General features: G+C 41.7%; 1 protein-coding gene across 1 annotated transcript in view; it reads right to left on the reverse strand.

The window, feature by feature from the left end:
* ttn.2 (titin, tandem duplicate 2) overlaps positions 1–13,690 on the reverse strand; it is a 177,628-nt gene that overhangs the window by 44,511 nt on the left and 119,427 nt on the right. The window contains exons 167-188 of the mRNA XM_034286796.1: positions 9,640–12,594; positions 9,105–9,554; positions 8,547–8,831; positions 8,149–8,448; positions 7,741–8,043; positions 7,362–7,637; positions 6,976–7,275; positions 6,508–6,810; positions 6,096–6,401; positions 5,680–5,967; positions 5,170–5,472; positions 4,670–4,972; positions 4,217–4,522; positions 3,803–4,090; positions 3,423–3,713; positions 3,042–3,329; positions 2,228–2,815; positions 1,983–2,087; positions 1,529–1,726; positions 1,135–1,431; positions 454–1,041; positions 61–363 (exon numbers count right to left, since the gene is read on the reverse strand). Coding sequence (XP_034142687.1) covers positions 61–363; positions 454–1,041; positions 1,135–1,431; positions 1,529–1,726; positions 1,983–2,087; positions 2,228–2,815; positions 3,042–3,329; positions 3,423–3,713; positions 3,803–4,090; positions 4,217–4,522; positions 4,670–4,972; positions 5,170–5,472; positions 5,680–5,967; positions 6,096–6,401; positions 6,508–6,810; positions 6,976–7,275; positions 7,362–7,637; positions 7,741–8,043; positions 8,149–8,448; positions 8,547–8,831; positions 9,105–9,554; positions 9,640–12,594 — 9,624 coding nt within the window. The remainder of the gene's footprint in view (positions 1–60; positions 364–453; positions 1,042–1,134; positions 1,432–1,528; positions 1,727–1,982; positions 2,088–2,227; positions 2,816–3,041; positions 3,330–3,422; positions 3,714–3,802; positions 4,091–4,216; positions 4,523–4,669; positions 4,973–5,169; positions 5,473–5,679; positions 5,968–6,095; positions 6,402–6,507; positions 6,811–6,975; positions 7,276–7,361; positions 7,638–7,740; positions 8,044–8,148; positions 8,449–8,546; positions 8,832–9,104; positions 9,555–9,639; positions 12,595–13,690) is intronic.

Below are 13,690 nucleotides of genomic sequence, written 5' to 3' on the forward strand. Positions count from 1 at the left end.
TAAATTATAATTAATCTTCATTATCATTTGTTTTGATAAATACCCTTTATATTTACTTACATACTATATCCTTTGTCATCACATGGGCAGACGGCTTACTGGGTTCACCAAAGCCAGCTTTGTTCTCTGCTGTTACTCTGAATTCATATTCAACACCTTCTGTCAGTCCCTGTACTTTGAAACGTAGGTCAGAGACTGTTTTCTTCGAGGCCCTCACCCATCTCATTCCTCTTCTCTCTTTCCTTTCAACCAGATAGCCTCTAATATCACTTCCACCATCTTTAACGGGCCTCTTCCAGAAAATGGTGACAGCATTCCTGCTAACATTGTCAATCTCTGGGATTCCAGGCGGGCCTGGTGGGCCTGATCAGAAAGAGGAGCAAAATACATAAATAATTAAGTGGAAAATGTTTTATTCAGAAATAAAATATTCAGAATATTCATGCTACTTACCAAAGCTGTCAACCATTTTGACTGGGCCGGATTGTGTCCCATCGCCAGTGCCATACTGGTTGACAGCAGACACACGGAATATGTACTCATTGCCCTTGATCAGCTTGTGTGCTACAAATCTGCAATCAAATATATTTTCAGCAAGTTTGGTCCAGAGCAGACGGCTTGTTTCTCTCTTCTCTAGTGTGTAGGATTTGATTGCACAGCCACCATCCTCTTCTGGTGGCAACCAGGTCAATGTGCACTTTTCAGCAGACACACTGCTGGCTTCGATGGGGCCTGGAGGTCCCGGGATATCAAGAACTTTGACCTTAACATGCTCTTCTTTGATACCAAAAGGATTACTGGCTGTAATTGTGTAGTCTCCAGTGTTCTTCCGACTGGCATATTTAATATACAAAGTCGATGTGGTTGGAGTGCTTTTAATCTGGACAATATCGGAGGTCTTGAATTCTCTTCCGGCCTTGGACCACACAGCTGTAGGGGGAGGTTTGCCCAGAATCTTAGAAGCGGATATCACAATGGTTTCCCCAGCTCTGACAGAGACACCATCCTTTATGTCTGGATCGATAGTGATGCTTGGTGGTTCTGTAAACAAATGACAAATTAGGAGACATTAGGCTACTGTCCATGGGACAACTTTGTAAAGTACAAAATACATTTTAAAAAACAAATACGCACCATACTCATCTTTGCAGATAAGAGTATCAGTTTGCTCTGAAGGAACACTGATTGCGCCAGCTGCATTCTTTGCTCTGATTCTGAACTGCATGCTGCTGCCCTCCGTCAGGTCTGGCACAGTAAATGCAAGTCCTTGGACATTAATATGATTTGCTTTCATCCAGGTCTTTCCTGGCAGTTCAAGTTTCTCAACCAGGTACCCAGTCAGTTTGTGTCCACCGTCATACTTAGGTGCAGTCCACATAAGTGTTACTGTGCTTCTGGTTACATTGATAACATCAGGCTTACCAGGAGGATCTGTGGAGGAACAAATACAAAACATTAAGTAAACTGATTAACTGATGTCATATTAATATGGAGAGGAAAAAAAAAGAGAATGAAATGAAATGCATACCAATTGGATCAAGGGCAATGACTGGTTCTGTTGCCTTGCTTGGCCTTCCTAAACCAGCCGCATTAATTGCCATGACTCTGAATTCATACTCTAGGCCTTCAATCAGTGCAGTCACTCTGCATTCTTTCACTCTAATAGGGGTCTTAGTGGCTCTTTTCCACATTAAGCTGTTCCTCTCTTTGTATTCAACATGATAGCCTGCAGAGACAATTACAACAATAAAGAATTATCATTCATTCAATACTTTCCACATTACAAGCGGATATAATATATATTTACTTTTGGATTTGATGTATTTAATTACTTTAATGGTATTTCATTAGCATTTGTTTAAATGTTCTTAAATGTAAATAAAACACCAATGAAGTTGACGTTATACAATAGTTGTTCATATCCGTTTTTCTTACAGTTCATGGAATGTCTATAGATACTAAAAGGCTGTTTGCATAATTACCAGTGATTGGTGAACCTCCATTGTCTTTAGGATCAATCCAATTCAAAATTGCAGACTCATGACGAATGCTCACAATCTCTGGTGGTGCAGGAGAACCAGGCACATCTGGTGAAACAATAATTTTTGGATTTAACTGAAATTACTGCCCTGTAGCAAATCTGTCAATCAATGATAAATTATATTGATGAACAAAGATTTCTCTTTCAGACATTTTATTTTCAGTATATGACATTCTAAGAACTCACTGAATGGATGCTGAGCCACCACTGGGTCAGATTTCAGGCATTCCCCAACTCCATATTTGTTTTCTGCAAACACTCTAAAGATGTACTCGATACCATCATGGAGCCTGGTAACTCTCATTGTATTTTTCTGGAGAGCGGAAGCCACAGTAGCCCACTTGCTGTCTGTTGTTCGGCGCTTCTCCAGAATATAGTTGGATATTTCAGTACCACCATCATCTTTTGGAGGCCCCCATTCCAGAGTGATTCCATCGGCAGTGATTTCATCAAACTTGAACGGTCCTGTCGGGATTCCTGGTTTTCCAACCACCTTAATCTTAATCTTTGCTTCCTTGACTCCTGCAGGGTTTCTAAGCAGAATAGTGTAATTTTCCGCATCACCTCTGTGGCAATCACGGATTAGCAAAGTTGTCGAATTTAGTGTAGATTCAACTGAGATTCTTCCACTGTCTCCTAAAGAAACAGCTCCTTTCTTCCAGATGGCTGAAGGGGCTGGTTTGCCAACAATAGGAACATTGATACGGACTGTGCTTCCCTCCTTGGCAAGATAGCAGAGATCTGGTATGCCACTCAGGTCACAGTCAGGTGCAACTGGCAGGTAAAAACAAAAATGGTTATAAATCTATGAAACCGATAACAACATTCCTACAAATTAAGAAAGATTAAGTACATTTAATGCTAATACAGAACATAAATGCAAGATCAAAGGACAAACGGGTGAAGAACACGTAAATATTACAAATAGAAATACAGTATGTACGGTATCTAAACATGCAATTTATAAAATGTCCAAACACTCTTGAATTACTGGACATACCAATTTGATCTTTTGCAATTACAGTGAGCTCCGAAGGTGGGCCTTCTCCAGACTCATTGATTGCTTTCACTCTGTAGGAGTACTCTTTTCCTTCTTCAAGTTCAACCATCATGTGTGACATGACCTTTCCTTTCACTAGCACCTTATACTTCCCTTCACCTTCTTGCAATTCAAGAATATATGCACTGATCTGACTTCCACCATCACTGACTGGTTTCTTCCAGCCAATGTGAATGGAATCCTTAGTGACTGACAAGGCCTTGAAATCCATTACTGCTCCAGGTAGTTCTGAAATCAGGAAACATCATGTGGTTGTTACACAATAAACTAATAATCAAAGTGGTGTGTTGAAAGCACATGGACACAGCAAAAAACACATACCTGAAGCTCTTACAACTCCAGCAGTCTCACAACCTTCTCCAATACCATAGTTATTTTCAGCCAAGACTCTGAAACAGTAAGCCTTTCCAGCTTCCAAATTAGGAATCCTGAAAGTAGTTTTGTGGCATTTGGTTATGACACAGGACCATGCCTTTCTCTCAGCAAGACGCTTCTCAACAATGTAGCTCTTTACTGGGCTTCCTCCATCAATCAGAGGAGGATCCCAGCCAATGGACGCATGGTTCAGAGAGGTTTCCTTCACAATCAGATTCTGTGGTGGACCAGGAGTATCTACAGAAAAAAATGTGACATTAGGGTTGAAGACAGAAATGCATTTGGTCCCAAAAAAGTAGTATTGTTAGATAAAAATCATAGCTTACCTAGGACCTTCACAACTACAGTGTAAGACTTCTTGCCACTCTCATTTTCGAGAGACAAAACATATTTTCCAGCATCATATCTGTTGATATTCTCAATGTAGACAAGGGTATCCCAATTAGTGGTTTTAATCATGATTCCTGCTCGTTCTTTGAGGATGGCATTGACCTTGGTCCACACAACCTTCGGTGGGGGACGTCCTATCAGTGGCACATAGAGTCTCATTGTGACTCCGGCTCTTAGGACTAGTCCCTTACGAAGGTCTGCATCCAGCTCCGCATCAGCAGCAACTACAAATTAACATGGAAAGTAGCAGTCAGATATAGACATATTTTTGTTGAATAATGCATTACATGTTTATTTCTATATTGATAGGTATCTTTTGAGTTCAGTGTAGTATGACAATGTTAACATACTCGAGATGTCCTTGGCCTCATGTTTCCCTGGAACTTCACTTGGCTCGCTGTAGCCGATTTTGTTTACAGCGAAGACACGGAACACATATTCTGTTTTGTCAGTGAGCCCAGTAGCCACAAACTTGGTTGTTTGCAGGTTTTTGGGCACATTACATTTCAGCCAGTCTTCTGCATCAGCTCTCTTGGATTCGACAAGATATCCCAAGATCTCACAACCACCATCGTAAGCAGGCTTTGTCCAAGATAAGCTAATAGTGCTGTGTGTTGAGTCAACAACTTTAGGGAACGCAGGTGGTGCAGGTGGATCTGAAGAAAAAAAGGCCGTCAGACAATGTAACTGAGAAGTATGTGGAACACTAAACTACTAATCATAATGATCCCTAAAGTTTTCTTATATATATATAAAAAATCAAACGTATATATATAAAAAAGATTTGTTGTTGTAAGACTTACAAACAGGATCCACAGCAAGGGCAGCAGCTGATGGATCGCTTGGTTTGCCTAATCCAGCTTTGTTGATGGCAATGACTCGGAACTCATACTCAGATCCCTCTGAGAGCTGGGTAGCTTTAATGCTTCTGTCAATCACTGGTTTGCGGTTGACTTTAGCCCAGTTGAGTTCTGACGCTTCACGTTTCTCAACCATGTAGCCCAGAATGGTGGCTTTTCCATCATCAGCAGGTGTCTTCCAGCTGACAGTCATAGAATTTGCTGTGATGTTGGTTATAACTGGTGGCTCGCTAGGACCCGGAACATCTGCAAAGGAAAGAAAGGGGAATAGAAAGGGTGAGAGTAGGAAGAAAACTCATAAATATTGCTCAAGTAGACCGAACACAACTATTTATGCATTTCTTAAACCCAAATAAAGTATATACAATTATGGAAAGAAAATATAGCTATTATTTATAGAGATGGTAATTGTATATCCAACATGTACAAGCTTGAATTATTACCATATGGATTCTTGACCATGACTGGGTCGGTGAGGATGGGGTCCCCAATACCATACATGTTCTCAGCACTGACCCTGAACTGGTATTCATGGTCCTGAATGAGTTTCTCTACTGTGCAATCCGTCAGTTGGCCATGGATATTGGAGGTCACCTGAGCCCAGTTTGCTCTGCTTGTTTCACGTTTGTCAATAATGTAGTTAGTGATTTCAGAGCCTCCATCTGCAACAGGTGGCTCCCATTTCATCCTAACACGGTCCGCAAACACCTTGCTGATCTTCACTGAGGCTGGAGGGCCAGGTTTGTCTATAGAGAGCACAAGTTATTTTGCACATAGTTAATTCAAAATATATGAATATTGTATTGTCTATTTTCTATTACTTTGTCACTACTGTGCTATGCATCACACTGAGATAAGAGTTTGAGGATATTAAAGAACAAAAAGTAAATGCATAACACTTTGGAATTTCGGAACAATAATGCAAAGACCAATTTAAAAGTTATTTTGCATACCTAGAACCTTGAGCTTAATATGAGAGTATTTAGACCCATTTGGATTTTCAGCTAGAATAGTGTACTCTCCAGATTCCTTCCTTGAGACAGAAAACAATTCCAGAATATGTGTGTGTCTCTTCTGTTTCATCTTCATCCCCTCAACCAGTTTCAATGGAACACCATCTCTCTTCCATGTAACCTTGGGAAGTGGTTTTCCAAACACTACAGCATCAAAGGAGACATTTTCTCCAGCCTTCACTATTATCATGTTCTTCATGTCCACTCCCAACTCGACCCTGGGGGGAACTAGAGAAAGAAGACATAACACGTCACGTAAAAGGTATGTGTTGGACATGGAATTATCTGTCATAGTTTTTATTAGGCAGATCCAGACACTAATCATTTTGTCAATGTTCTGAGGAGCAGTGGTTTACCGTTCTCTGCCAACACCGTGATGGCATCTGAGAGCTCAGAAGACAAGCTAATGTTGATTGCTGACTTGGCAAAAACTCTGAAGTGATACTTGGCTCCCTCCTCCAGGCCAGACACAACATACTCTTCATTTGGGACGTTCTGGCAGTTGGCATTGCAGCGAACCCATTTCTCTACTTCTTGACCAATCTTCATGTACTCCACATAGTATCCAATGAGCTTGCTACCGCCATCGTTTTGGGGACGACTCCAAACAAGTGAAACAGTGCTTTTTGTCACATCCATTACCTCAGGTTTGCCAGGTGGATCTACGTTAAGAGAATTACAACATACATGCGTTTTAATTGACACAATACCAGATTTAAGGCTAGTACAGGTCATTGTAAGCCGTATATCAAATGCCAAATGACTCACCAATGGGCGTTCTTGCTGTCACCCAGTCAGTTTGTTTGCTTGGTTTACCCTGGCCGGCCTTGTTGATGGCAGACACCCTGAATGCATATTCCAGACCTTCCATTAAGCCTGTGCAGTTATATTCCAGTCCACGGACAACACATTCATTTGCTTTCACCCAGAGAAGGCTGTTCCTCTCTTTGCGCTCTATGCAGTATCCAGTAAGAGGACTTCCACCATCCGATGATGGGGCCATGTAGGACAAAGACACTGCATCGCTTCTGACTTTTGTGATACACAGATTTCTTGGCTCACCAGGGACATCTGGAAATAAAATATGGAGTTATTGAGTTAAGCAGCAGCATATTTTTAGTAAAACAAATGTATCAACTCATAAATGTGCACAAAACTACATTAAGAATTGTAATTTAAAAAAATAAGCAATTTTTATTTTAACCATGCTTATGCCTTCTATCATGCTTAACTCACCAAAAGGATATCGAGCAATCATTTTCACAGAATAAATTGGCTCGGAGATGCCAAATCTGTTCTCAGCACGGACACGGAAGCCATATTCTGATCCAGGGGTAAGCTTGCAAACTCTGTAGCTGGTTGTGGTGCATGAGCCGGAAGCTGTGATCCAGTCTCCTCTGCTCACGTCACACTTCTCAATTATGTAGTTAGTGATGTTGCTTCCACCATCCTCACTGGGTTGGTTCCACTGGAGTGTGCAGGCATCAATATCAACATCAACGATCTCCAGGGGAGCCTCAGGTGGCCCAGGTTTATCTGTGAGACGAAGACATCCATTTAGACGATGCAGTTCGACTGTACAGTATTAGTCCACTATTTGGAGTTTCCTCTATAATGCTTACCCTGTACTATGACTCTAAGAATCTGGTTGATGGTGGCTGTGCTGTTCGAGGCAGTAAGACTGTAGTACCCACTGTCCTTTCTTGAGACATCTTTTATGATGAGCACAATGCAGTTTGGCGACTTTTGCACCATGATACGATCAGATGTTAACAGATCCTCAGCTCCTCGCTTCCATTTGCATGTTGGTGCAGGTTTTCCAGCCACAATAGCTTCAATCGTCATTTTCTTACCGGCCATTGCTGTGACAATATCAGGCAACATGATCTTTGGTGCCACTAAAAAAAAAGAGGAAAACATATTTTTGTAAAATAAGTTCTTAAAAAGGGGTGTGAAACAGGAACACTTTTTAGACAAGGTTTCAAAAGCTGCGCAACTTACTTAGCTGCTCCTTGACCTCAAATACTCCCTCAGCTTCTCTTGCCAGACTGGTTCCAGCCACGTTTCTAGCAGCAACCCTGAACTTATACTTCGTACCCTCTTTAAGTCCAACAACTACAATGGTTAAGTCTTTAACAACGGAATACGGTGTCCATTTGTCTTCAGGTTCACCATCTACTTTGTAATCAACTATGTAGCCATTGATCTTAGCTCCACCATCCCTCAAAGGTTTCAACCATCCCAAAGTGGCACTGTTCTTTGTCACTTCTAAGACATCCATCTTCTTGGGTGGATCTGGTTCACCTGTTGTAATAAACATTTGAAATTTAAGTGATTTAAAATGCTAAAATGATTGTGCACCATTCACTATTAAATAAAAATATTAGATACACATTAAAGCACACTTACTTATAGGATCGGTTGTCAGGTAGGCTTTTGGCGAGTCTTTCGGAACACCAATGCCATATTTATTGACTGCCATAACTCTAAAGTAGTAGTCACAGCCAGGTGTGAGGCCGGTGACTTTGAAGCTTGTTTTCTTCAAATCGCTCACACAGTTCGTCCATGTTTTTTTGTCCAATTCACGCTTCTCAACAATGTAGTTCAGGATTTGACAGCCCCCGTCATTATCTGGAGGAAGCCAAGATAATTGACAGCCGGTACTTGTTACATTGGTGACCTCAAATCCTCCGACAGGTCCAGGGGTATCTGTCAAACAAAATGAACATACCTTTTAAATACAATCAATTCAACAGTAAAAACTGTTAATTAACTTCTTAAGAAAGTACAAAGATAGACCATCTTACCCAATACTTTAACACGGACAAATACAGCCTTCTCCCCAGCAGAGTTGGAGAGTGTCAGAGAGTATCTGCCAGAGTCGTCCCGGGTGCTCTCAGGGATCACAAGGAAGGACATAGTATCAATCTGATCCACATGACCTCTCCTGACAACATTATCAACACCAATCTTCTTCCAGGTGACTTTTGGGGATGGTCTTCCTCTGATAGTCGCAAACAACCTGATGGGGCAGCCTGCTCTTACACTAAAGCCTTTCCTGAGACTGGCATCCAACTCAATCTCTGGTGACTCTGTATGTGAGTAAGAGAAGGATAAGAGAACACGTGAGTGATGTGTGTGAGATTATCATAAAATAGCTATACTGTATAACTTTAGTTCTACATGAACTGAATGTATTCTTGTGTATATCAATACGTATACACTTACAGAGAGAAATACATTGACACTGAGAGATCACATATCTCACTACCCAAAAATATAGAACAAGAATGTACTATTAAGTCCATTCCTATATCAACTGAATGTGTTATTATACTGTCCTATATCAAGATGTATTCACTTACCAAGGATCTCCTTAGGGTTAACAGCCTCCTTGAGTGTAGCGGGACGCCCCCAGCCGACCTGATTCTGTGCAGAGACTCTGAATTCATACAACTGCTTCTCGTTCAAGTTAGGAATAGTGAATTCAGTGTGCACTAGCACACCTCCACCAATGGGGCACTTCTTCCAGCCCTCTTCTTTGTCCTTGCGTTTAGCTTTAGCTGCAGCAGCTTCCTCATCATATTGCACCTCACCTTCTCCTGGTGTTGATTCTTCAGGCTTAGCTGCTTCTGCAGGTTTAGCTTCAGGCTTAGCATCAACCACTTCAGGTTTAAGCTCAGGTTTGTCTCTCATTTCAACCATGTAACCAAGGATAGGAGCACCACCATCATAGATAGGCTTGGCCCATCGAAGAGTAATGGACGTCTTGGTACTGTCAATCACCTTGAAACTGCCTGGAGGACCAGGAACCTCTGGAAAACAAAGTGTTTGCATATTAGTACAAGGCACAAAAAAATAATAAAAATAATACTGTCACAAAATGCGTCAATGCCATACCTATTGGATCTTTGGCTGCTACTGGTCGGCATGCTTTGCTTGGCTCTCCAAGTCCAACTTCATTTTCAGCCTTTACACGGAACTGATACTCATGGTTGGGAATCAAGTTGCTGACTTTCAGGCGTCTCTCTGAGATAGCACTCTTTGTGCATGGCACCCATCGGACAGCACGCTTTTCTTTCCGTTCAAGGATATAACCAGTGATTGACTTTCCACCATCAATTTCTGGTGGCGCCCATACAACTGTCATCTCCTCCTTGCTGATCTTGGTAACTTCTGGTGCTTCTGGTGGTCCTGGTCTGTTGAACTGAGTCCTGGCTGTAATGGGTTTGCTCTCCACAGCAGGGCCTGTCCCCATTTTGTTTTCTGCTCTGATGCGGAAGACATACTCATTTCCTTCTACTAGTCGGGTGACATTGCAATAGTTTGTGACAAGAGAAGCAGAGTATGTGGACCATACCATTCTTCTTGTCTCACATTTCTCAAGTATATAGCTATCGACTTCACATCCACCTTCATCTTCTGGGAGATCCCATGAAATTCTACATTTGTCTACTCCAATTCCAGACACCTTCACATCTCTCACAGGTCCTGGGACATCCAAGACATTGATCATTGCATATGCATTAAAGGATCCAGCAGAGTTTGTGGCAGTTACAACATATTTTCCAGTGTCTGTACGTTTGGATTTGGTCAAAAGGAATTTTGAGTAATCTGTGCCAGTTTCAACACTTATTCTAGGGTTATCTCCTGTGGCCTTGTCTTTTACCCACTTAACCACTGGTTGAGGCTTTCCTCTGAGTTCAGCCTCAATTCTAACAGACTCTCCAGCTTTAACCACAAGGGTTCCAGCTAATTTTATATCAAGCACTGGTTTCTGGATCTCCTCTCTGACAAGAACATCCCCTGTCTTCACCCAGTCACTTTCCCCACCTTCATTGCATGTCTGCACTCGGAAAATATAAGTGTGTTTTTCAACACACTTATCAGCCATGAAGAATGTATTTGAGATCAGATCCTCATTCAATGGCACCCATTCTTCAGATCCCGCTTCTTTGCTCTCTACAGCATAGCCAATGTTGGGGCTTCCACCATCATAGTCTGGCCTCCTCCATTTCAAAAAGACAAAGTTCTTACCGACATCAGTGACACGCAGGTTTTCTGGCTCACCAGGCCTGTTAATGGGATCAATGGCAAGGGTTGGTTTTTTGGTCTCCACTGCGGGCCCAGGACCACATTTGTTCTCAGCACAAACACGGAAAAAATACTCATGGCCCTCCATGAGTTTGGCTTTAACCATGCGGTTAGAGCAGTCAGATGTGATCATTGACCAAAGCCTCACACTGGGTTCACGGCACTCTACAATATAGTTTGTAATCTCAGTGCCGCCATTGTCCACAGGGATCTCCCAGGACACCATACAGGAGTCTTTGGTAACGTAGGTTGTTTTTAAATGCTGACAGTGTCCAGGTCTATCCAAAACATTCACAGTAATTGTAGCTTCGGCTTCACCACTGTAGTTGTTAGCCTTTAGAACATACTTTCCATGATCTGCTCTGGTTGCCTCTTTGATTTTCAGTTGAACAACAGGGAGGTTTTTTATTAATGTGGTGCGCTTGGACGTTTCCAAAACCTCCTCACCCTTTTTCCAGATAATCTCTGGATCAGGTCTAGCTTTCACATAACCAATGATGTTGATGTTATGTCCAACACGAACAGTTAAACGTTCACGGCATGTGGCATCCATCTCGATCTCGGGTGGTATCATAATGTCTTTGGCAACCACTGATTCAGGACATTCTCTAGGCTCTCCATCTCCAATCATATTTACAGCACTAACACGGAACCTGTACTCTGAGTGTTCTTCAAGGCCTTTGACTCTGTAAGCACACTGCTTAATGTGACCATCCTTATTTACAATCTCCCATTCTCCACCAGCTTTTTGCATTTCAATAATGTACCCCATGATTGGACTGCCTCCATCTTTGTTAGGCTTAATCCAGACTAAATCTGCATTTTCCTTACTGTAGTCCTTTATTCTCGGATTAACTGGAGGTCCAGGTGCTGTGATATGGCGACAGGGTTTTGCTGGGTCTGATAAGGCAGAAGGTCCACTAAAACCGGCAATGTTTTCGGCAAAAACTCTAAACTCATACTCGTTTCCCTCAAAGAGTCCAAGAACTCTGATTCTAAGATCCTTACAGGGTGTTGTGTTGACACGGATCCATTTTCCGCCCTTATGTCTACGCTCAACAATGTATCCAGTGATTGGACTGCCTCCATCAAACAATGGCATGGTCCACCCAACAGTGAGAGCATCTTCTGCAATGTCTGAAACGCTTGGTTTGCCAGGATGGGAGGGTACTTCAAATGTGTGTTGTGCGACGGTTGGTGAACTTTCAAGAGGAGCACCTTTGCCCATTTTGTTCTGTGCACGGATACGTACAACATATTCAACACCGCTCTGCAAACGAGGTATCTTAAGCTTCGTAGCTGTGCTACCAGAACTCACACCTCCCCAGGTTTCTTTTTTAGCCTCTTTCTTCTCAACAACGTAACCTGTTACAGGGCTTCCACCATCATCCTTTGGAGGACGCCAATCAATAAGCATGTACTCAGGAGTAACCTCAAGAACATTGACTGGTCCAATTGGAGCCGCTGGCACATCAAGGACAGTAACATTCAAAGCCAGAGTCTTGGTTCCTGCAGGATTGGACACTGTGAGGATATAGGTACCACTGTGGGTTCTCATACAATCACTGATGCTGAGAACTGTTGAATAGTTGTCACTCTCAATCTTAACTGGGCCTTCAGGTAAAATTTCTGTTCCATCAATGGACCACTTGGCAGTAGGTGCAGGGATGCCTCTCATAATGGCAGGGAGTCTGATTGTGCTACCACACTTCACAATGATCCCTTCGATAAGCTTTGCATCAACCTCGACAATTGGAGCCACTGTGAAAATATGAAGATTGAGATACATGTTAACCAATAAAACATGTTATAATTACATGTATTTCCTGATTATGAATTTTGTTCTTTGAACAAACAATCCAACTTAAACCTCCAATTTAGGTTACATTTCTAACCCTCCCAACAGATTCAACTAATAAAAGACTGCATCTGAGCATCTCTGCAACTAGCCATTCTGTATTTTTCAACACTGCTCTACCAACCATGATCAACCATGGATCAATGCTGTTTGGCTATCCTCATTTTGAATTAACAAAATCATCACATTTTGTTTTACATTGGAACACCCTATTATGTTTCCTAAAACAGTAGACAAATGTACTAACAATTCAAATATTTTGTTTTTAATGTAATAGCAACCAAATAACAAATGTTACCTTACAATATGTTAGTTATCTGTACCTCTTTAAAAAGAAAGCAGGGGAAGAAACCCAAGTTATCCTGCTAAACATAATCTTTAAGTCACAACTAAATCAAACTTCATATACTACAAATGTTACAGATTATAAGTAAACAGTTACTACTGCAAATGGAACCAATAAAATATATTACTATAAACAGGCTCCTTTTCAGGCCAATGAGTAACAGCTCTTTGCTATGAAGTCCCATGCTTGCATCTGCAAGGTTTAGTTCTTCAAAAGAGCACCTGATACCTGACATACAACATAGTTACTGTAATGTTTCAAAAGTGGCAACAAATTGACCTTCTGTGCCACATCTGAATGCTCTGTACTGTTTCAGATGTTAGAATTCTGCTCTGGCAAAAATATTTTTGGAAAAACTGGTCTGGACTCAGGCTAAACTAACACAGCTCAACATGGTTTGAGACAGTTCTGGTTGCCTAGTGTAGGACATTAGTCTTACTTCAGATGCTTTTTCTTCAGATCAAGGGAATGCCTGTTCAGTGGCACAACTCTCTACAGAAAAGGTTTCTAATCAGCATTTAAACAGTGTGGCCTTACAGATATACAGCTATACTGTAACTGAAGAGCGTTCAAGGCATCATACTCTAAAAAAGGGACCACTGCGCCAGAAGGACCAATCCTAGAAGGACCAATCTAGCACCACCAACGGAAAA

The sequence above is a fragment of the Esox lucius genome, chromosome 16 (assembly GCF_011004845.1).
Source record: "Esox lucius isolate fEsoLuc1 chromosome 16, fEsoLuc1.pri, whole genome shotgun sequence".
Lineage (NCBI taxonomy): Eukaryota > Metazoa > Chordata > Actinopteri > Esociformes > Esocidae > Esox > Esox lucius.